General features: G+C 43.0%; 1 protein-coding gene across 19 annotated transcripts in view; it reads left to right on the forward strand.

Moving 5' to 3' along the window:
- RIMS2 (regulating synaptic membrane exocytosis 2) overlaps positions 1 to 25,268 on the forward strand; it is a 736,866-nt gene that overhangs the window by 557,409 nt on the left and 154,189 nt on the right. For 15 of the 19 annotated variants that reach the window (XM_069731752.1, XM_069731753.1, XM_069731750.1 and 12 more), the window contains 2 exons: positions 2,906 to 3,085; positions 5,977 to 6,086. In XM_069731752.1, the coding sequence (XP_069587853.1) occupies positions 2,906 to 3,085; positions 5,977 to 6,086 (290 nt within the window). The remainder of the gene's footprint in view (positions 1 to 2,905; positions 3,086 to 5,976; positions 6,087 to 25,268) is intronic. The other 4 variants (XM_069731757.1, XM_069731745.1, XM_069731759.1 and 1 more) reach the window with 1 other exon arrangement.

The following is a 25,268-nucleotide window of genomic DNA, read 5'->3' on the forward strand; positions in this document are numbered from 1 at the left end:
TAATGAAGGACGTCAGAAAATGCTGCCTTACCAAGTGCAGAATGGCAGCCCTTTTGATGGGCAGAGGATGGCCGGTCTTACAATTTCTTCTTGACAAATTTGAAAGCCTCCATACAATTTAGATAGTTGTCTGCGGAACCATTGTTATCGGCAGCACATGTACCGTTTACACAGGATGATGTGCTGCCGAGAACAATGATTTTTAAAGGGAATCTGTCAGTAGGATCGATCCTCCTAAGCCATCTACATGGGCATGTAGGTCATAGAACACGAATTAAATGATACCTTGATATCTGCGATCCAGTGAATGGTTCCTGAGAAATCCATATTTTTCAACTATGTAAATGAGCTGAAAAAATCTTTAGGAAAGATCGCACTCTGGAACAGAGATCATTTCAGCTCATTTACATATTTAAAAAAAACGTGGATTTCTCCAAAACCATTCATTAGATTGTAGTTATTAAATGGATCTTTTGATTCAACTTTCTACTATCTGCATGCCCATGTAGATGGCTTAGGCCTCATTCACTCGTCAGTATTTTCAACGTACGAAAAAAACGGACCAATTTTTTTTAATCAGAATTTGGTCCAAGTATCATCAGTTGTAAAAAAAAAAAAAGTTTCTCCATCTTCTCCTTTCAAGACGATCAGACCGCACTCCGATGTCATCCAAGTGTGGTCCGATTTTTTTTTCCTGGACTAATGTTGCTGATTTTGAGCGTATCAAAATCTGATGTGTCGCTACATTTTTGCATGGAACGCTCGGTCTGCAAGAAATCACGGACATGTGACTGGCCCCAAAGACTATAAGGCTACTTTCACACTTGCGTCGGTACGCAGCCGTCGCTAAGCGTCGGCGCGATGTACCGACGGCCGTTGTGAAAATCCGGCACAACACGGGCAGCGGATGCAGTTATTCAACGCATTCGCTGCCCATTCTAAAGTCCTGGGGAGGAGGGGGCGGAGTTTTGGCCGCGCATGCGCGGTAGGAAATGCAGGATCCGACGTACGAAAAAAACGTTCCCTTGAACGTTTTTTTTTTCGTGACGACGGTCCGCCAAAACACGACGCATGCAGTGCACGACGGATGCGACTTATGATGCCATACCTTGTGATCCGTCGGCAGTACAAGTCTATGGGAAAAAAACGTATCCTGCGGGCACATTTGCAGGATGCGTTTTTTTCCCAAAACGACGCATTGCGACAGAGGCCAAACAATGCAAGTGTGAAAGTAGCCTAACAGATACAAGTTCTCTCCTTGAAAACCATATGAGCAAAGCGTATGAGAACTACGGACATGTGAATGAGGCCTTAGGAGGGTTGGTTCTGCTAACAGATACACTTTATGCCCTTTAAGCATGCATTAAACCTTTGCTCATTTGTCAGGTGTTTGCCGGATTTTTTAGACAGGCCAATAATAATAATAATAATCTTTATTTTTATATAGCGCTAACATATTCTGCAGCGCTTTACAGGTTGCACACATTATCAATAATTGGGAACAAGTGTTCCTCCTGGGAGTGATCGCCTTGTCTAAATGGGTCTTGACAAGTTTGATCTTTTGGTGGAGAAACTTTTATCTCCATTAATATATTGCACCGTTATCTCAATGTCAGCAGGGTAAGCATCAGCCAATATCAAGCTTTTTTTTTTTTTTACGCATGAGAATTTGTCTTTATTGACAAGTCATTCATTTCAGGTTTGGAAATTTTTTGGTGCTGATGCCACACTACACTAGCTGAATCAAACTTAAATCTATAAAGACTCATACAGTGATTGTTGTTACGTTCAGTATCCATACTGCAAAGGCCTTCGGAATACTAAGATGGCCCTCAGAATAGTAAGATGGTCCTCAGAATGCAATGATGGCCCCCAGAATATTAAGATGGTCCTCAGAATGATATGATGGCCCTCGAAATACCACAATGGCCCTCTGACTACTATGATGGCTCTTTGACTACTATGATGGCCCTCATCATGGAATAGTACAATGGCCCCTGGAATAGTACGATGGCCTTCAGAAAGCTACAATGGCCCTCGGAATACTATGATTGCCCTCGGAGTAGTATGATGGCCTTCGGAATAGTATGATGGCTGTCAGATTACTACAATGGCCCTCGGAATACTACGATGGCCCTCAGAACACTACAATGGCCCTCGGAATAGTATGATGGCTCTCGGAATAGTACGATGGCTGTCGGAATAGTACGATGGCCCTCAGAATACTACGATGGCCCTCACAATAGTACGATGGCCCTCGGAATAGTACAATGGCCCTCAGAATACTATGATGGCCCTCGGAATAGTACGATGGCCCTCGGAATAGTACGATGGCCCTCGGAATAGTACGATGGCCCTCAGAATAGTACGATGGCCCTCAGAATACTACGATGGCCCTCACAATAGTACGATGGCCCTCAGAATACTACGATGGCCCTCACAATAGTACGATGGCCCTCGGAATAGTACAATGGCCCTCAGAATACTACGATGGCCCTCGGAATAGTACGATGGCCCTCGCAATACTACGATGGCTGTCGCAATAGTACGATGGCCTTCGGAATAGTCCGATGGCTGTCGGAATAGTACGATGGCTCTTGGAATATTATAATGGGTACAATGGCCCTCACAAGTATGTTGTTCTTTGGTGTGATACATTCCCTTTCGATTCATATTTCAGCTTGATATCTCCTGAACGTACAGTAATATTTGCAAGCAATGTTTTTTTGTGAATGACGATGACTTATCATTCTGTAAAAAAGGTGATTTCTTTATTCTTTGCTGTTTTGATTAATGTTAATTGTTGAATAATATTGGGTCAAGAGAAACATGAATACATGTAAATCTCTCCTCCCTGAAAATATAACAGACGGTCAACTGAGCGACTTTTTGACTAACGTTACAGGAATTGCGAAGCGGCAGATAGACACCCATATCAGAGATCCAGGTCCACAGAACAACGGCCTGTACTTGAGCGGACCAACTGCCGCTCCCGATCCACTGAACGCCCTGACTCAAACCTCATGAGGTCGATGCCTTCATTAATGACGGGAAGATCAGCCCCTCCTTCACCTGCCTTATCGAGGTGAAAAAATCCAGCAATGGCTCAGTCTTAATTCCTCTCCTTCTCCCTCCCCGCTCCCCACAGAATCACCATTTTATTTTCCCAGTAGCTCTCTCCAGTCTCTTTGTCATTCTTGGCTGATCACGTCTTTAACAGTAGATACTAACGTTCCGACTGCTGGCACACTACTTATATTCTCTGCTGGATATAATGGTGTGGATGCCATTGTACGTTGTTTACTAACCGTATTTAACTGCATTCGTTTTGTGATTATTTCTCATTGTTCAGGAAAGCCTGGTTTTAACCCATAGAGCACCCCACCCCATAACAATCACGTCTTCTCTTGCAGAGTGAGAACTTTGTTTGTCCTCATCAGACATTGCTTAACCAGCAGCGGCTCCATGTCATCATATCGCCCTTTTTTCATGTTGTTTTATTTTTAATTGACTTCATAATTGAGATTCTTGCTCTTTTTTTTTCCATTGTAGCAGTTAATAAGTTCAGAAAGTCGTATCTTGTCTAAAGAAAGCATTTGGTACAGCTTGGAAGACGAGACCCGGGTCCCTTCTGGTTTCGGAGAACAAGCTTGCATGCGATGTTTTCTTTTTTCCAGCAGAAGATATATTTTTCAGCACTTATTAACCTATTATAAATCACAGAGGAATTTACGGAAGTAAGAAATGTCCAAGGACACTGGAAATCAATCACAGATGAAGCAGGGCTTGGTTCGTCATTTTGGCAAAACCCATTGTGTTCTCTAGGATTTTGCATAGGCGAAGACTTAGTTGAGAAATGGAACCTCTCAAAAGTTTGATTTATTCAGAAGGGGCATCAGGAAATGTTTCTTGGTCACAATAATGCATAATACATGCTTTGCAAGGATTTGATTTTTAGTCACAAACAGCGCCATCATTGGCTAGTAGCTGTGTCTGGTACTGCGGCTAAATAAAATGCCAGATGCTGCCTATGTGTAAGAGTGGCGCTGCTTGGGGTGAGAAAAAAATATTCTTATTTATGCCCTTTTAAATAATTGCTTGGGCAGCGACTTATAGATCAACTCTATACCTTGAAAAAAGGTAATTATGTGTCCTGTACTTTTGTGAGAGATAATATTACTATGGTAAATGGGTGACCAATAAACATTACCAGGGAGACAGTTCTGAAAAAAGTGGACTGGACTGAAGTAAGATGTAGACATAGGACCTTCCACAGGGACAAGAAAAAGGTCCTGATGTTGGTTTATGCCATCACTATCCCCGGATGAGAGTGGTACTCACCTCTCCCTTCACACCTGGTAGTTTCCTCCTACAGGGACCAAGTAGACCACCAGAAAGACCGCCACATCCAGAGAGGGTCCCAATACTGGGAATAACAGGGATCACAGCCGCTGTGATATGAGATAGATAGATAATAGATAGATAGATGTGGGATAGATAATAGATAGATATGGGATAGATAATTGATAGATAGATAGATAGATAGATAGATAGATAATAGATGATAGATAGATAGATAGATAGATAGATAGATAGATAGATAGATAGATAATAGATAGATAATAGATAGATATGGGATAGATGATAGATAATAGATAGATAGATGATAGATAGATAGATAGATAGATAGATAGATAGATAGATAGATAGATAGATAGATAATAGATAGATAGATAGATAGATAATAGATAGATATGGGATAGATGATAGATAGATAATAGATAGATCGATAGATAATAGATAGATGATAGATAGATAATAGATAGAAATATAGATAGATAAATAGATATGCGATAGATAGATGATAGATAGATATAGATAATAATAGATAGATATGGGATACATAATAGATAGATGATAGATACATAGATATGGGATAGATAATTGATAGATGATAGATATGGGATAGATAATAAATAGATATGGGATAGATAGATAGATAATAGATAGATGATAGATAGATAGATAGATAATAGATAGATATGGGATCGATGATAGATAGATAATAGATAGATCGATAGATAATAGATGATAAATAGATAGATAATAGATATATGATAGATAATAGATAGATAGATAATAGATAGATATGGGATAGATAGAAAGATAAATAGATAATAATAGATAGATATGGGATACATAATAGATAGATGATAGATAGATAATAAGTAGATGGTAGATAGATAATAGATAGATAGATAATAGATAGATAGATTGATAGATAGATAATAATAGATAGATAATAATAGATAGATATGGGATAGATAATAGATAGATGATAGATAGATATGGGATAGATAGAAAGATAATAGATAGATAGATATGAGAGAGAGATAGATAGATAGATATGGGATAGATAATAGATAGATATGGGATAGATAATAAATAGATATGGGATAGATAATAGATAGATGATAGATATTATTATTATTATAGATGATAGATAGATAGATAATAGATAGATATGAGAGATCGCTCGCTCTTCTCCCCGGCACATACACCTCCGTAGCATTAGACCGCAGCATTCTCCCTCCGTAGATTCCTCGGTGTTCTATATAATGGTTACTCTGTGTCACCTCTGTTCTCACCATCTTAATTACCTTTTGAGTAATTTTGTTAATCATCATGTCCCATAACAGCTTCTTTACTGTAATATTGAGTATTGACCTGTGTGATGAGATTGTCTCTATGTATCAGGTCCACAGAGCGCTGACATGTGAATATTGGCTTTCTCTCTCCTGTGTCTTCTGCTTTCATTGTGCCAATGTCGCCACTGAGTGATAGAAAGTGACACGGTCCAGTCTGTCTTGCGGGGAGCTAGTCCCCATTTTCCACCAGAACTTGGTAGAATGACATGATCACGTATGTGGTATGGATCTTAACTATGTGCAATTTGTTTAAACATATGTCTTCTAGGGCACATCCGCGCACCGGCTCCGTACAGACCAGCCCATCGAGCACCCCACTATCAGGACGTAGAGGCCGCCAGCTACCACAGCTTCCGCCAAAGGGTTCGCTGGACCGAAGTAAGTGCAAAATTTTCCAAATGCTAAATCCATTGTTACAGATGTGATCTGATTCATTAATTTGTGGTTCCTGACTGTCGTGTGAAGTACAGAAGCGTGGTCTGTGTATCCCGGTACTGCATGCACCGTTCTGTAATGACTGTGGTTTTGACCTAAGTTTGTTGCTTTGCTAGAATATTGTTTTGAATGTTTTTTTTAGACTTGTACAGACGTTTTAGTCAGCGGAGGTCTGGGTGCTGAGGGTCCCTCCTCTGGGACTGATAACAAGCTGAATAAGAAGGTCTATAAGGCCTTCTTCAGTCTCAGAGGAGAGCATCGCTTCAGTTCATCGTTTTAGCTTTTGGTGGAGAGGTCTCAACACCTGGACCTTCACTGGTCAAAACTTCTGACATGTCTCTATGTCATATCAAAAGTGTTCTGAAAGTTCCGTTACACTTAAGGGACAGTCTCCAGACACACATTGGTGGTATATCTCTGGGATATGTAACAAAGGTTCGACCGATGAGGGTCCGAAGGTGGTAACTTCCACCATTTGGATTTCGTTTGCAGCTCCTGTGGACATCCCACCAATGCCTGGAGACAGGCCCTGTAATAGTCAAGATTGTGTCCCCATAGTCAGTGTACCATCAGGGACATCATTGTACTGCTGCTTCCATTATGTCACCAGATCTTATACTACATTTTCAATCACTTAAATGGCCGTCCCCATCTTTCGCGACCACAAGTGACCTAGTAGTGAGGTGAGAATGTGAGATAAATGGTAGGAAATCTCTCTGTAGTGTAATTCATGATTCCATAGTCATCGTCTGATATTTCTCCTCTGTTGCCTCTTAGAGATGACCATTTTGGATTATAGTTTCCTCACATTGAGATACTGAAAAATCTGTACAGAGACATATTGTTAAAAGGCCAGGGATAGCCTTAAAGGGGTTTTCAGTTTTGGAAAACCCCTGTCCCAAGGCACAGCCTGTTAAAAAAGAAAAGAGGACTGTATTTTAACCACCTTCCTTGGGTCCGATGTTGAGTCTCTGCTGCTGCCTCTTGGTGTCTGTTATTGTCTTAAGCATGTAAAGAAGCTGCGGAGACACCATCACGTGTTTCTCGACGCAAGCAGTGAATAGCCAGGCCTTTCCCCGGGAAGGAACAACCACGGGAAGGGCAGCATCCTATGAAGGAAAGCCACCTATGCCAAGCATGGTATCCATCCACAGACAGCTGTTTCGGGGTTTTTGCCCCTCATCAGTGTGGAGTAGGAATCTGGCTATTAGGAGCAGTGCCTAGTAAAAAGGCTATAAAGGCACAGATGATTGGCCTCGGGGAGACCAAAACATCCAACACCGCGGAGACACCATCACGTGTTTCTCAACGCAGTGATTCCAGAACACTGCCCCCATCCCTTATAGGAAATATGCAGATGCATGCAAAGAAGCTGCGGAGACACCATCACGTGTTTCTCGACGCAAGCAGTGAATAGCCAGGCCTTTCCCCGGGAGGGAACATTATTGTCTGAAGCACTGTCGTTAAGTTGACGGCGCTGCAGCCAATCAATGAGCTCAGCCTCTGAGAGCGGTTGGTGTCGTCAACTCTAGCGCTGAGCTCACTGATTGGCTGCAGCACTGCCAATGTGACGTCAGCGTTGCAGACGATAACAGAATCCGGACCCTTTGACCGATGGAGACTCAGCACTGAACCTGGGGAGGGTGAGAAAAGCAACAGTTTTATTCAGTAGCCTCAGTCAGTCTTGTCTTCATATTCCATCCCCCATAGCAGTACCTCCACATCAGGAGCCGTAACGCTAAGAGGTTCCGTTTGGTTCAAAACTAAAGCACATGTGCTATATGTTTGAGACGGCCCAAGCCCGAGCATGCTCAATGAGTCCTAATACTACTGAGCATGTGCGGAACTGCACGCTGCCACTGACACCTTGCACGGCTCGGTAGCAGGGAGAGCGGTTCCAGCTCCCTTGAATGAGACACCTCTGATGAGGTCCTGCACATGGGAAGACTGGCATCCTAAAACGAGGTCACCTGATCAATATACGCAATGTCAATTCTTATGGGGAAAATCCAGATCCATGGTGAATACGGTGGTAAAAATGTAAAAGTGAGTGAGTTTTCATGTTGGGCACCCGTTCTCGGGATCAGTCAGGCTCACAGTGTGGTTTGGATAATTTGCATCACTATAATTGTACTATGTGGACAATTTACACCAAAACACCGGCAACAACACACGGTATTGCCCTGGGCGTCATCCAACCATTGGCTCCATTTACTGACCAGAGTCCTGGCGATGACTTCGTGCAGGGGTCTGCTATATCTTCTACACTTGGGTTGTTTTTTCCTACTTTTTTGGAGGGGCTTTATTTTTTTATTGTAATGTTGTGCTTTTTCCTCGAGGCTTTGAACATATCGCTGATTCCCAGTTTGTAGTGTTAGCTGAAAGAAAGCTCCAACTGGCCGCTGAATGGCCACTTGGAAATAACGGAGATTTTTTTCTCACTTTTTATTTATTGTGATAATAGTGACATCAGTGGGGCTATACCCCACGTCATTACATCATTGGGGCTTCAGTAGCGTAACCTCATGGGCCCCAATACAACCCCCGTAACAGGGCCCCAACTATCAAGGCTACTGGTTTTCTCACATGGGCCAAATTGACTTTTGGATCCCCCCATACTCTCCAGGGCCCTAGAACTACTGTAACCCCTGAACTCGCTAAACCCTGCCTTGTAACAGTGTCGGACTGGGCTGGCAAGGGCCCACCAGTAACATGGAATCCCAGAAGGACCCGCTGTTGATTAGATGATTATTTTCTCTGTAAATATTAAATCAAGGGTATTAGAACTTTTTATCAGCACAGAGGCCTACCAGGGAATTCTCCCGCTTTCCTGTGGGTCAGTCCGAGTCCTGGTGCAGCTTCCTCTCTACTGGACACTATGAAAGCCATATTTCCTGAATTTATTACAATGATCGTGGCACCAGGACCACAGGCGTAACTTGAAGCTCCACAATGCAAAATTAGTAACAGGTCTTCCCCCCACCTGTCATTTGGGATTGGTAATACTGGTGTCTTCTTATATGGCAGAGAGCACCAGGGCGCAGGAATGACTGTTACCTCCGCACCCTGCTGCCAACCCCATTGCGGTACCTCCTAGGACATGGTTATTATGGGGAAACCCTTAACATACTGCCATACATATTGTGCCGGATCGTGATGCTGATGGTAGTTGGCATATGGGCATCGATAATATGGTTTTCCATCACGATCACAGTCAATGCCATTTTATTTTTCATACTTTATAAGGCATTTAACTCTAACCAGATTAACTCAATAGTGGTAGGCGTTATTCTTAATTGATTTGCTCGTTGAAAGGTCATGTATTCATATGACTTGCTGTGTTGCAGTGGCACTGCGGACTCTCTGCCAACAATGTAATTGGTTTTGCATTAACCTTCACTTTTTTTTTACCGATTCTTCAACATTTAAAGTGTAGTCTCCCCGCCGCGCTGCTCTATTATCCCATCATTCCTGCATTTAAAAGGAGTCATACCAACAATAGAAGTACGGTATATTAGAGAACAGTGTAGGTTCAACTTAGAAACCAAAGGTGACCCTACGCTTATGAGCAGAAAGATCTTTTACTCTAGCCTAGTCTCCGATCTGACGTGCAAAGCTGCAGCCTTAGCAAGCAAATCTCAATAGCTCATCGAGGCGGAAAAAATGTAAAATGCAAATAAATCGCTTGGTAGGCGGCTGCATAGCTGTAATACGGAACCTGTCAGACTGTTTCGGGGTCATCAAACTAATTACATATCTGGGTAGGGTAGAAAAAGACGGGTTTACACGTATCTTCCTCGCTGTATGAATGTACGATCACTGAGAAAATTCACTTTGTGGCTGTGACCGTGTAGAGGACGAGACAGTTCTTGGCTAGTGCATCTGTCCCCCGCCGAGAGCCCTCATATTTGCTTGATTGATGTCTCTTCTGCTCAACTTTGTTGCTGGCAACGCCCATGAAAGTTCAGACAGATGCTATTCATACCTCTCTTAAAAATACAAGAAGAGGTGGGCACTTCCTAGTAATAGGGGTCATATAGGATTCCTACCTCTCCGAGCACAAGCGCAGTAATCTTCCTTCCGGGCAGTGCGACGTCTATGGCTTTGCCCATAGGATGGAGAGCGCATGCGCCAGGGCGGATACAAACCGCGCATGCGAGATATTTCATGGGTGATGCCAGTAACGTAGTGGATCACAAGAGACATCAATCATGCACATGAAGGATGATTTTAGGCGGGGAATAATATAGAGGATCTATGCACTTTTTGGGAGTTGGCTTTCATTTAGGGAAAGTTTCAAAGTTGATTTTTTTTCAGTGATTCCACATTCATTTGGGACCAGGTGACCCTAAAGCTTTTGACAGGTTCTTTTTAGGGTCATATTCACATTTTGTTCAATGGGCAATATTTTGACCTGGTCAATATCTGCATGTTTCCTAGATGTATGGGCTCTTCTAGTGTTCTAAATCCTATAAAGATATACATAACCCCCACCACCCCTTAATATTGTCCCCATCCTGTACTAATGTCACCCATCCTTGGCCCCTTCTTGATACACTATTCTGCATCCTGTACTTCCTGTAATAATGCCCACTGTCCTGTGGTCTTTCTAGTAATAATATCATCCTGGGCTCCTTGCATTATTAATGTCCAACATCCTGTGCCCCTTCCAGTAACAATGTGCCTCATTCTGGGCCCCTTCCAGTAATAACGTACAACATCTTGGTCCCTTCCTGGTATAATGTCCCCCATCATAAGCCCTTTCCTTGCCCCTTCCTGGTATAATGTCCCTTTCCTGGCCGCTTCCTAATATGTCACCCATCGTAAGCCTCTTCCTGTAAAAATGTCCCTTTCCTTGCTCCTTCCTGATATAATGTCCCTTTGCTGGCCGCTTCCTGATACAATGTCACCCATTGTAAGCCCCTTCCTGTAAAAATGTCCCTTTCCTGGCCCCTCTCTGGTATAATGTCTCTTTCCTTTCCCCCTTCCTGTTATAATGCCACCATCATTAGCTCTTTACTGCAATATTGTCCCTTCCCTGGCTCCTTCCTGGTATAATGTCCCCATCCTTCGCCTGCGATCGTTACACTCCTACGTACAAAGCGCAAAGTTGCTGATTCATCTCAGCAACAATTTTCAGTTCACTGGCCTTAACCTGTAAGTAAAAAACTGGCAAAGGCAGAGTCACTTATTAGACCCCCTGCCTGGAAGCCCACACCCGGGGCATGTGTCCCGCCATTCCTTCTCCTCTTTAATTCTATAAGAAGCAGCCAAATATTGCGAACTGCATTTCCAACCCACGACTGTGTGCTTCTGGGTGCAGCACTACATTGCCACTTTCAATAGTCCCAGGTCTTGTTAATAATAATAATAATAATAACAATAATAATAATAATAGTTTTACGTTTATTTGTTACAAAGAAGAATTCATGGCGTGGTTATTTTCCTCTCTCTGTGCTGTTTTCACTTCATTAATTCCTCTCCGTCCTCTGAAACACCTGCAATTGCTAAAAACAGAAGGCGGCAGCGGTAAAGATATTATAATAAATGTCTATAAGAGCCGCTTCTCTGTATTAAATCTGGAAGCACAGCTTGCACCAGATCGAAAAGTAGTAATATATATATATATATATATATATATATATATATATATATATATATATATATATATTTATTTATATATATTTGGAGGATATTTAAATATACAATGTATTTTCTAGCTGCTATAAACAGCTGCGATGGCGTCCAGCCTTGTGCCGAGTCAGCAGTCATATCCATTCCATACGTTTCCTGTGTGATAGGAGTTATGTTTTATTTATTGCACCTTGTACAACCCTAGATACAAAGCATCCCTGCTATATGAGAGTGTAATAAGGCTCCATTTTCCATTCTATAGTCCTAACATAATATTGGATGAAAGTAAAGGGAGCGTACAGTGAAGCTTCTGTGACATGACCAGTCTAAGACAGGCGCTCGTCCGGCCCAAATCTATTTGCCTCCTCCCTCTCACAATCACATGCACCCCCAGCTCTACAGAGGGTGAATATGTTCTCAGTGGGGAAATTGGAGTAAACTGTTGACAGACACCTCTTGAGGACAAAAGGATCGGGCATATTAACCTCTAGCTGCCCAATCCTCTCCGTTGGGGTAGACTCATCTTGCACTGCCATCTTCTGTAAGAACTAATAGATGGTAGGCTGATCCCGCCAGAAGCGACAGATTCTCCCAACCATAATCTAACCTGTATAATAAGATTAAAGGGGTATTCTGGCAAGAATAGCTTATCATCGGTCCACAGGATGGGTGGGAGTGGAGCCCCGAGACCCCACTGATTGCCACGGTGGTGGCTTTTTGCATATGTACACTGTTGCTCCATTCATTTTATACAGGATGTCTTTGGAATGTGGGAGCAAACCGGAGAACCCGGAGGAAACCCACACAAACATGGGGAGAACATACAAACCCGTTGCAGATGTTGTATTTGGTGGGATTTGAACCCTGGACCCCAGCTCTGCAAGGCTGCAGTGCTAACCACCGAGCCACCATACAGTGCTAACCACTGAGCCACCCTACTGCCCTACCTACTGTCTAGTCATCTCAGACTCCTCATTCCCAGCTGTTCAGTGAAACTCTGCAGCATTTTAGATTGAAAGATAGGTATTTACCATGATGAGGCCAGTCTTTGACGCTTGCTGCCCATCGTTCGGGCAGCTTTAACCACTTGACAGATTCCCTTTAAGGACTAATTTCTCATAAAACATTGTCAAGACATGCTAGTAGAACCCTTGACAAGCTGCAATTCAACTCATAACCACTGGGTGGCCACATGGAAACACAAGTGGCATAAACATCTTGTGACAGAGTACTACAATAGAATGTTTTTCTTTTATTCTGTCCATTTTGCTTCTTGGGATATTAGTTAAACGATATAAACACCTACAGGGAAATCGTTGGTTTTTTTTGTTTTTGTTTTTTTACTGAAATGTATATATATTAGATTATAACATTTTTTTCCATGTGATTTCCATTAAAAATGTAGCACTATTTGGCTGTTGGTTCCCCGATTGCAGGATAACATTAAGTCCATCAGTGATCTTGTTCTGACGGAGTTGGTAACTTATTTTTTTATTTGTCTTTTACTCCGCTCTTCTCTGCTGATTTATGACCATAGACCACATCAAAGTTGAGATGAGCTTTGATGTGTTCATGAATAAGAGAGGAGCTCACAGAAAAAAGAGGAGCAAGCTCACAGATTCTTCTTTATCAGTTAATTCATTCTGCATGCTTTAACGCCTGAATGGGGCGACATTTTTATGGATCCCGAATTGCAAAAATGACCCCAAAGGTGTCTTGTATTCCCCGTATTACCCCGTATTCTTTAAGAGCAGAAGTAAGTGAGAACATATCGGCATTTGACAGCACTATTTTTCTCCTCGATGTCCATAATTGAAACCACCCAAGGGAGTGTAGTGGACCAAGCTTCCATCATTATTAAAGCCCCTTTCTACCTTTTTCCTGTGCGACCCCTATGTATTCTATTGATTATCCCGACTGAAACGACCACACAGTAATATCTAAAACACCATCTGACTTGTATACATAATTGCCCCATTTCCCAGTGTACTACTTTTCACAAATGCCCCTTCACAATAGTTTACACCTAAAACTTTAAAGGAATCCCGTCAATCAATGGATGCACGATTGCAGCTAGTTTTGTTTTTCTCTGAAACGCACCGAGGTCTTAGATCAGCGAAGAGACTAGAATCCTAGAATTGTAGAGTTAGAAGGGGCATCGGGGGTCATCGTGTCCAACCCCCTGCTCAATTCAGGAGTCACTAAACCATCTCAGGCAGATGTCTGTCCGGCCTCTGTTTGAAGACTTCCATTGAAGGAGAACTCACCACCTCCTGTGGCAGCCTGTTCCACTCATTGATCACCCGCACTGTCAAAAAGTTTTTTCTAAAATCATAATCTGTATCGTTTAGACTGGCACTGCCCTCGGACGGTGGCTACTTTGAAGAACCTAGAATATAAGGCATAATTTCAATTGTTTCACACTTTTTTGTTAAGTATATAATTCCACATGTGTTAATTCATAGTTTTGATGCCTTCAGTGTGAATGTACAATTTTCATAGTCATGAAAATACAGAAAAATATTTAAATGAGAAGGTGTGTCCAAATTTTTGGTCTGTACTGTATATAGGCACGCAGGTCTTTGAAAGCTAAATCCAATTATACATTTATATCTTTTATCTGTTGCTGCACTCCTAAAAAAAAGTGTTTTAACTCATATTCAGATAAGGCACTAAGTGCACTGGGCGGACATTATTACAGGAAGGGGCCATTATGGGAGAAATTATTACAGGAAGGGGCTAGGATGGGAAACATTATTGCAGGAAGGGTTCAAGATGAGGGACATTATTACAGGAAGGGACCAGGACAGGAGGTAATATTACAGGAAGGTGCCAGGATGAGAGAAATTTTTGCAAGAAGTGGCCAGGATAGGAAACATTATTACAGGATGGATGGGACATTATAACAGTATTGGGCAAGGATGGGAGAAATTCTTGGAGGAAGGGGGTCAAGACAAGAGATAGTGTTACAGGAGGGGGCCAGGATGGGAGACATTTTTGCAGGAAGTGGCCAAGATGAAGTACATTGTTACAGGAAAGGGCCCAGGACAGGAGATATTACTGGAAGGGGACAGTATGGGAGAAATTATTGCAGGAGGGGGCCAGGACAGGGGACGGCACTACAGGAAGGGGGCCAGGATAGAAACATTGTTACAGGAAGGAGCCAGAAAGGGAGACATTATTGCAGGAAGGGGCCAGGACAGAGGAAGGCACTACAGGAAGGGGGCCAGGATAGAAACATTGTTACAGGAAGGGGCCAGAAAGGGATACATTATTGCAGGAAGGGGCCAGGATGGGAGACTTTATTGCAGTAAGGGGCCAAGATGAGGTACATTATTACAGGAAGAGCACAGGGCAGGGGACATTATTACAGGAAGAGGCAAGGATAGGAAACATTATTACAAGAAGGATGGGACATTATTACAGAATTGGGGGAGGATAGGAGAAATTATTGCAGAGAGGGGTCTGGACAGGGGACAGTATTACAGGAAGGGGCCATGATAGGAGACATTATGACAGGAAGGGGCTATGATGAGTGACATTATTGCAGGAAGGGACCTGTCACTGTTTTACCCCTCAGTGTGTCTAGGATGCAGTTACTGACAGCTCAGCTGTCCAATCTGGTACAGGGGTGTGCTGAAGCTGTCAATGCTTTGATTATCAGGTGATTGCCAGGCTAATTAGCTGAGTTGTTTCTCCCAGTCCTCTGCCAGATGTATGTTCAGCTACTGTGTGGTTTGTCTCCCTGTGCCTTACTCTCTGTTTATAGATCTTTTGTTGCCTGACCTTGGACCTCATTCTGACCATCTATCTGTTTAACCCTTTTCTCCAATCTGCTATCCTCCTGGTATTCTGACCTTGGAACATTACTTGTCTATGCCTTTGTCTCTTCCTTCTGTTTATGACGTACTGGCTTCTGACCTTGGACTCATTGAGCATCCTAGCTCAAGGCTAGGCCGTGAGAAGTGACTCAGTATCACATTATGTCTCGCCTGTCTAGGAGTTAACCTTTTAGTTAATTTAATATAGCTAGGTTCTTGTGATCAATGGCCACCGTAACTGGATGAACCACCCCCTCCAAAAAAGGCCTCCAATCCTCAAAGGCCAATTTGACAGGAAGTAAATCCCGATTCCCAGAAGCTGATTATATAGGTCAGGGATGAGTGGAAGTAAGGACGTATTAACAATGATTTTGTTTAGTTCTCAGAAATTTATTCAAAGACAGAGACCCTCATTGTTCTTTTTAACAAGGAAAAATCTGGCAGCTATAGGGGAGGAGGAAGGACGGATATGACCCTTCCGTAAACTTTTGTTAACATATTCTCTTATGGCAGTCCGTTAAGGCCCCGACAAATTGTAAAGACAAGCTTTAGGCAATTTGGTGCTGGGAATAAGATCAATAGCATATGTATAATCAGAAGGACAATGGAGAGGTAGTATCTCCACCTCTTTTTCTGAGAACACATCTCTGAAGTCCTTTAGGTACTTCAGCAGAATCTTCAGACTAGCTGAGCATATTTGTACAGTTTTTAGATATTTCTTGCAACCAATTGGGGCTCCATTCACAATCTCCTTCTGACAACAATCAATAACAGTGTGAATCTGCAACCATGGAAGCCCCAGCAGATAAATTACCCAACACAAAACAGGAGATGGATTCAGAGTGGAGTGCTCCCACTTGGAGAGTGAAATCCACTGTTACCCTCTTGACCAAATTCCGGGCTAACTGTGTCTTGTCAAGCGCGATGATTTGAAGGGGTCTTTCTAAACTAACTGTCCTTAACCCTAACTTCAAAAACAGTTACGAATCAATAAAGATATCAACATTGGGGTTTATTGACTGTGGGTCTGCTGCTAATACCTGGTTCTCAAAGGATGACACTGTATTTATCAGTACTGGATGAAAAAGATACCAGGGAGTCTTGGTGACCTCCTCAGCTATCACCCAGACTCAGATGTTTTCCTGAAGGTTTGCTAGCCTAAGAACGAGTTGGGGAATTCTTAAGAAAATGTCCAGAGAGACCACAGTACAGACAGAGTCCGAGATCTTGTCTACATCTTTTCTCCACAACACAAAGACTGGCAACTCCAACCTCCAATGGCTCCACCTCCGGGAAATCAATCTGCCCCAGGGAAGTATAAAGTTCACCATGTCTCGCAAGGATTCTGCGGTCCATTCGTGTTGCCTAAGTCATGGCCTCCACCATAGAACAAGGGGCGTCATGAAGGACCAAAGCATCCTTAAGGGTATCGGAAAGAACCTTGTGGTTCTGGCACTTGAGAGCTGCATCGTTCCACAGAACTTCAGTGGACCACGGTCGGAACTCAGTACTTTAGTGCCCAGCTGTGCGACCCCCTGTGCCAGGTTTATGATTTTAGCCGTTGAGACCTGAATCCTGTCATGTTCGTCATATATTAGACCTAAACTGTCAAAAATGGCGTCAACAGAAAACTGTTCTGGGGTTTGTGGGGACAAAGAATATTCCCAGGTCTGAGGACCCCCTCGCAGTAGGGACATGATTATTCCCACCCACTGGAACTCCTCCCCTGACAACCGGGGACAGAGACAACCGGGGACAGAGGGTAAAAAAATAACCTACAGCTCTCCCTGAATACCCTAAACTGGTCTTTTTATCCCAAAAATTTATCAGGGAGGGCAGTTACAGGTTGGGAAGAGACCAACTGTACATGAGAGGGTCACTGCCAGCAATGGAGGGCTATAGGGGGTCTTCATCAAATTAATTATCTGACCCACTAACTGACATTGTGATGACTCCAGACTTTGGCATTCCTTAGCCAGATCCTGAGTCATCTTCGTCAAATTCAGCACCTGGTCACAAAGCGTGTGAACAGGCTCCATATTGGCAAAAAAGAAAAACATATTGGCCAGACGTAATGTGTTACAGGGATTGGGGGAGAACTCTTTATTTGCTAAATTAGATAAATGTGTTTTTTCTGTTCAGGAAATTTCATTCTTAGTGTTTATCTTGTCAGCAGAAGGGTTTAAGATGGACCCTGGGAAGGTGCAGGCCATAATTGATTGAGTTCAACCTCGTGATTTTAAGGCTTTTTCTGGGATTTGCCAACTATTATAGAAAATTTATCAACAGTTTTTCTCCGATTGCTAAACTTTTACTGACCTTACAGGTGAGTGGGCAAATCTCAAGATTTAGTCATCGGGTGGTATCATGGCTTTCGGAAACTTAAGAGTGTTTTATGTCTGCACCCATTCTGATCCAACCTGATCTCTAAGAACCGTTCATTGCGGAGGTGGATGCTTCGGAGGTCAGAGTGGGGGCAGTTTTATCACAGGGCCAAATCTGACTACCTGCGTCCATGTGCTTTACTTCTAAAAAAATGTTGCCTTGCCCAAAGAACTGATGATAAAGCCTTAGGGAAGCCTTAGGGTACGGTGGCCCCTCCAGAAGAGGGGGTGCTATCACAGTTCCAACCCTCAGTGTGTCTGGAATGATGTTACTGGCAGCTCAGCTGTCCAATGTGGTACAGGGGCATGCTGAAGCTGACAGTGCTTTGATTGACAGCTCAGTCATTCAGTCTGGTGCAGGGGCATGCTGATCTGTCAGTGTGTTAATTGACAGCTCAGCTGTCCAATCTGAGACTGGGAAGTACTAGCTGTCTCCAGGTGTTCATTTTCCGAGGTGATTGCCAGGCTACTTAATTGAGCTCTTTCTCCCAGACCTCTGCCAGAAATACATTCAGCTACTGTGTGATTTGTTTCACTGTGCCTTGCATTCTGTTTATACATCTTTTGTTTCCTGGCCTTGGACCTCGTTCTGACCATCCGTCTGTTTAACCCCTTCTGCTCTGATCCGGTATCCTTTTGGTATTCTGACCTAGGAACTTTACCCGACTATGCCTTTGTCTCTTCATTCTGTTCCTCCAAGCTTTTGACCTTGGACTCCTTGACTATCCTGACTCATAGCTTGGCCGTGAGAAGTGACTCCGCATCGCAGTGCCTAGACGAGGGACATTAATACATGAAGGGCCCAGGATAGGGGAATGCAGCAACAAGTAGAAGATGTAAAGGTGTTGATTAGTGATGAGCGAGTGTACTCGTTGCTCGGGTTTTCCCGAGCACGCTTGGGTGGTCTCCGAGTATTTGTTAGTGTTTGGAGATTTAGTTTTCATCGCAGCAGCTGAATGATTTACAGCTACTAGCCAGCATAAGTACATGTGGGTGTTTCTTGGTTGCTAGGGAATCCGCATATCTAATCCAGCTATCTACTAGCTGTAAATCATTCAGCTGCTGTGATGAAAACTACTGTAAATCTCCGAGCAGTTACAAATACTCGGAGATCACCCGAGCATGCTTGGGAAAACCCGAGCAACGCGTACACTCGCTCATCACTAGTTTTGATGGATTTATATTTAAAAGACCTGCACGCCCATATATGCGGTTGGTGGGGTGGTTGATATTATAGACAGATTCCCATTGAAAATATGCACATTATGCTGAAACTCAACAGATCTCATTATAAGGGCTCATGGGGCACAGTGGTATTTGTATTGATGGGGACTTGTAGTTTTCCAACCACTGGAGAGTCACAGGTGGTGGTCTGCACTACTGAAGCGGTCCTGTTGTGTCACACCGTGTTGTCTTCATTTATTGTATGTTTATATTCACCCAATGTCCGTTATCTTATTGCATGTGCATGTTTATCTCCTGTCATTTGCTTTGCATGTACCCATGAAGAAGAGGAGTGCCACCATATTGAAGAACAGGGCTCAGAGGTGGAGGCAGGTTGGTCTCTCCTTAGAGGTTTAGACGTTTGTTCCAATAGTTGTATTACTCATTCACTGCTACTGTGATGGCTTCCAGACTACAGATGTAGCAGAGGTGAAATTGTGATCTAAACTTGCAAATGGCAAACTCAGCTCTGCTACATTTGTAAACCCCATTTCCGGTGCATCTGTAAGTAATGTGAAGGAAGCCATGGGACCACCTCGTCTACCTCATTACAATCGTACATCCACACCGAATATTTTAATGTTTAATTAAAAATCCTTCCTTAATAGCTGGAGATAACACAATTTTCCATACTCTTAATTACTTGACATGAGATTAAGTTATCGCATTGTAGCTCTTCGCCCCTGGCTGTGGGAAAAAAATATAATTGAATTATTTTCAATAGTTCTTTCTACTTACAACATGTTAACTTGGCACATTACAGATATCCGTGCAGGTAGGGATTGTGCGAGTCCACATCCCGCATTGTTCATCGATCACACTGAGCGCCATTTAAGAAAACAGATGACGGGGTCACGGGTGGAAGCAGAAAGGTGTTTAACCTATAGCAACCCATGCCACTCATAATTTAAAGTGACAGCCCACCTTTTAGCCCCATGTCATATCAGGGTCTGTGCCGATTACTTTCATAATATATCTTTATACTACTAGCAGCTCTATTTTCCTGATACAGAGCACCAAATCCCCTACAAAGATTTAGAATAAATTGTGCTGCACTTGTGACGTTGTGCCAGGACCAGGTAATCAAAAGAGCAGCAGATGTTGGGGGATAGGAGGGCTTCCATCCAGCGGTCACAGATCACTGACTTGGTCCTGCATATTGATTCACACCCACTCTAATGGCGACCATAAATTATCTTAGTGACTAGTCTTCCCTTTCCCATGAAGCACTTTTCTAATGCTTGCACTTTAACCCTGTCATGCTGCAACGCAACAGATAAACTTGGCACATGCTCATTACAGGACAACTTGGCACATGCTCATTACAGGACAACTTGGCACATGCTCATTGCAGAACAACTTTTGGCACATGCTCATTGCAGGACAACTTTTGGCACATGGTCATTGCAGGACAACTTGGCGCATGATCATTGCAGGACAAATTGCGCATGGTCATTGCAGGACAACTTGGAACATGCTCATTACAGAACAACTTGGCGCATGATCATTGCAGGACAACTTGGCACATGATCATTGCAGGACAACTTAGAACATGCTCATTGCAGGACAACTTGGCACATGCTCATTACAGGACAACTTGGCACATGCTCATTGCGGGACAACTTGGCACATGCTCATTGCAGGACAACTTGGCACATGCTCATTGCAGGACAACTTGGCACATGCTCATTACAGGACAACTTGGCACATGCTCATTGCAGGACAACTTGGCACATGATCATTGCAGGACAACTTGGCACATGCTCATTACAGGACAACTTGGCACATGCTCATTACAGGACAACTTGGCACATGCTCATTACAGGACAACTTGGCACATGCTCATTGCAGGACAACTTGGCACATGATCATTGCAGGACAACTTGGAACATGCTCATTGCAGGACAACTTGGCACATGATCATTGCAGGACAACTTGGAACATGCTCATTGCAGGACAACTTGGCACATGCTCATTACAGGACAACTTGGCACATGCTCATTGCAGGACAACTTGGCACATGATCATTGCAGGACAACTTAGAACATGCTCATTGCAGGACAACTTGGCACATGATCATTGCAGGACAACTTGGAACATGCTCATTGCAGGACAACTTGGAACATGCTCATTACAGGACAACTTGGCACATGCTCTTGCAGGACAACTTGGCACATGCTCTTTACAGGACAATTTGGCACGTGCAGGATAGTCCAACCACTCCCCCACCATAGCTTTGCTCAATCTTCAGCAGATAAATCTGTGCTTCTATCATAACTGCTGCACTCAGTATACTAAGTGATACATTACTGAAATTTGGTGTTTTGTCCCTATATCATGGTGCTGTCAGATTACATATCAAAATCCAGATTCCCTTTAAATGTGACTAATTTTGTAAGCCTACTCTGCCAGTGTACAGACACCCCAACATAAAAACAGATCTTTCTCCATCACGTGTGGACAATATGGTTTCTTTTAGTTAATTTCCACATATGCACCTGTTTTCTTAAATATAACCCTGGATTTTTGCCACATTTGCTGGAATCATCCTTCTTCCTGCGACCCATGCTTCAGTTTTTAGGCTTAAACTACCGTATATATTTGTATTTTTGCATTTCCTCTTTCGAACTTGATGGAAATGCGTTCCTCTTTAGTCTGTAGCTTTATGCGTGTCCTGCCATCATTGTCTTACGTGTTCTGGTAATACATAAGGGGTCATATATCTGTCTTTTTATGTCGCATTCACTAACACTGTTACATCAAGAGAAGAGCTGGTGTGAAATGATTTGCACGGCCCCGTCCGTCGGCCACATCAGTAACCTGTGGCTGCCGGACGGGAGCCTTTTATCTGACGACATCCGTTGCTCTTCTTTTGATTAATTGGCCTGGTGAAATGTCATCGTTTTGGCCTGATGTCACACTAGGCCGGCTAATCAAAAGAAGAGCCATGGATGTCATCAGAACTCCAATCCCGCGACCACAGATTACTGACGTGGCCGAATCGATTCTCACAAACTCTAATCAAGAGGTTTTCTTATCTTTATGCATCATGTGCCAACTCTTAACTGTTCCGAGACATAAATAAACCCGTAGAATCCCATGATACCATATTATACCGCCAAATGCTTCTGACTATGTGGCACATTCTATCATAGAAGTTTTCCCGCATCGAGCATATATCTCTGCTATAGTGCTGTACGGTGTTCATTTTGCAGGCAGCATGTAATAAAGCAGAAGGATCTGAGCTGCGGAAATATTTTAAAGATTTTTTTAAAATATTTTATTCCCTTAAATCTGTGTTCATTTTAAGCTGAGGAGTCCATGAGTGTGCATACAGACATAGCTGATAAGGACCTCCCACTGGACTTTTAAGCCAAGAATGAGCAGAGATTTAAATGAAGAAAAGACAACTTACATGTAAAGGGAATCTGTCAGCAGGTTTTCGCTACTTCATCTGAGAGCAGCATGATGTAGGCACAGAGAAGCTGAATCCAACGATGTATCACTTAGATTACTGGGTGCAGCCGTTCTAACACAATCAGAGCTTTTAGGTTTAGAATGAAGCACAGCTGAGAAAGCTAACCCCGCCCACACCACCGCTAACCCCTCCCACACCAGGCTCTCCCTGTACAAAGTCCATAGACAGTGAGCTGCCTATCACAGGAGGGGGCGTGTCGGATTAGTCCAGCAATGTTAATCTCATAGTACTAAATCCTTCACAGTTAGTAAACAACAGAACGCACTTTGACAAGTGACACATCCCTGAATTCTGTGTTTCAGCCTCTATCTCCTGCAGTCTTGAGATTACATAGCAAAAAAGCTGCTGATCTGTCTATTTATAAATATGTCTGCTTATCTCTTCACACCCTATACCATAATGTCAGCAGATCAATGTCCAACGTGGCAGATTTCCTTTAATCATTTTTTTTTAATTTATAGTTGATATTACAAGTATATCTCAAATGAATCGGTCATTGTATCTAATGCTTCCCATCATACCTTTCTGTTCGATGTAGCATGTTTGTGGTGACATGTTTTCATGTACTTGTTTCCTCCCCTCCTTGTCTAATTACATGGAAGCCATGTCAATATTCTGCAGTCTTGTAACATATGGACGTCCAGGAGGAGGGTCCTGCACTTAGGACCTCCTTATAATAGCCAGAATCCAGAGGCGCTAAAGAAAAATGGCTCCCATAGCACACGATCACCTCTTTGTACAATGTACGGCCAGATTTATTGGAGAAGCAGATCAAGGCCCGTCGTCTGGCGCTGCTTGCAGACTGCAGACAGGAATATTCTTTATCACATCCTTTGTCTGCAAACCTCTAATGATCCCTTGTCGTCTTCGTCACGCGCAGAGGTCGTTCCAGTGTATCAGATATTTTGCCTCTATATCGCCATGGACTTCTGTTAGTCGGACATGGTCAGGATTAGTTTTCAGCCAATGAATGCCAACAAAAATGCTTCCATTTATTGCCAAGAAGCAGAGAACTTTCTGGCAAGAAACTAAACTATAGAGAGGGGAATTTTTCACAGTTTTTGTGGCAGATTTTGGAGCACGTCATAGTTGCGAATTTGATATTTTATTTCTCTAGTTGATTTATAAAAGTGGGCAGAGTTGTGGCTCATTCAGAAGTCCATGCAAATCGGTCCAAGACTGGACTGTAATGCACGGACTGGCCACGGGGTCTCCTCAGCCTCATTGAAACATATGAAGCTGTCACACTTGGGCCAGGAGAGCCGCGGCCAGTCCGTGCATTAGCGATCCAATCTCGGACCGAATGGTGCGGACATCTTGATGAACCCTTAGGCGGTAAGTGCCAAGCAGGGAAAAGACGGTGGGAGGGAGAGTCAGCTCACCAGGAACTCACAGTGGAGACATCGCATGGAGCCGCCCAGGTCAGAGTTGCAGGTGCAAAATTAGAGCGAAAAGGACCATGATTGAGGCCGGAACGTGTTCTACACAAGGTTCCTGTGATTATTTCGATTTTAACATGTACAAATAAATGTGAAGTTTTATGCTTACCCTACGTCATCGCTGTGGGATCCTTTTCGTTCTCATTGGTAAGTGGCGGAGCTACCATTGGTCCAATAACTTACTATCATTTATGTCTGATATTGGCATTAATTACAGAGTAAATCTATGCCAACTTGTAGATTTAAATATGTAAAGGAATTTTTTTTTAAAAAGTCCAGCATTATTTAATTTAATATTGGCATATAAAATACCAGTCTTAAAGGGTTATCCCCAAACTCTAAAGTGACCCCTTTATCCATAGGACAGAGTGTAACACGCTGATCCCTATAAATCGTAAGAATAGGACTCTGCAGATCCCAACCCTAAATGGAGCAAAGATGCTCGACCTTCACACTATCCATTGTCCCTCGGGCTGCCGGAGAAAGCCAAGCACAGCGCACCGCTATTTCTAGTAAAACCGGTAGAGATTACAATTCCATGGCCTTGTGTCCGATACACACAAATACCTGCACTTTGCTAGAGTTTTTTAGGGAGATTGTAATTAAAGTTCATTGAACAGAGACCATAAGGGGCTACAGTATTGTTGACTTATACTTACAATACAGGATTGGAGAGGGTGGTCCAACACCCAGCCCCCCATCTATCTATTGTCTGCAGCTCCGGCGGCAGCCAGATGTAGACAGTGAGAATAGCCGGTCAGCACCGCTCCCTTCACTGTACCATTGCCGTTTCCACATACCGCAGCTCAGCTTCTATTCACTTCAACAGGAGGTGAACTGCAGTACCTGGGAATGGCCACTACACAGTATATGCCACTACTGGAGCTGATAACAGCTGAATGATGGCGGTCCCGGTTGGCAGACTCTCACCGATCTGTTAGTCATGGCCTATCCTGTCGTAGAAAAGGAAAATTATTTTTGTATAGTGGTTCTTAATGCAAATATCCTGTAAAGCAAGACTGATTTTGTTTCTGATAAATCCATATTTTTATCACAACCTTCCTAACAGCATTTATTGATCATGTAACTCCTAGTTTTTGACCATGTTGTCAACTTTTTTCCTTAATTAAAATAATAAAAGTAAT

The sequence above is a fragment of the Ranitomeya imitator genome, chromosome 6 (genome assembly GCF_032444005.1).
Source record: "Ranitomeya imitator isolate aRanImi1 chromosome 6, aRanImi1.pri, whole genome shotgun sequence".
NCBI lineage: Eukaryota > Metazoa > Chordata > Amphibia > Anura > Dendrobatidae > Ranitomeya > Ranitomeya imitator.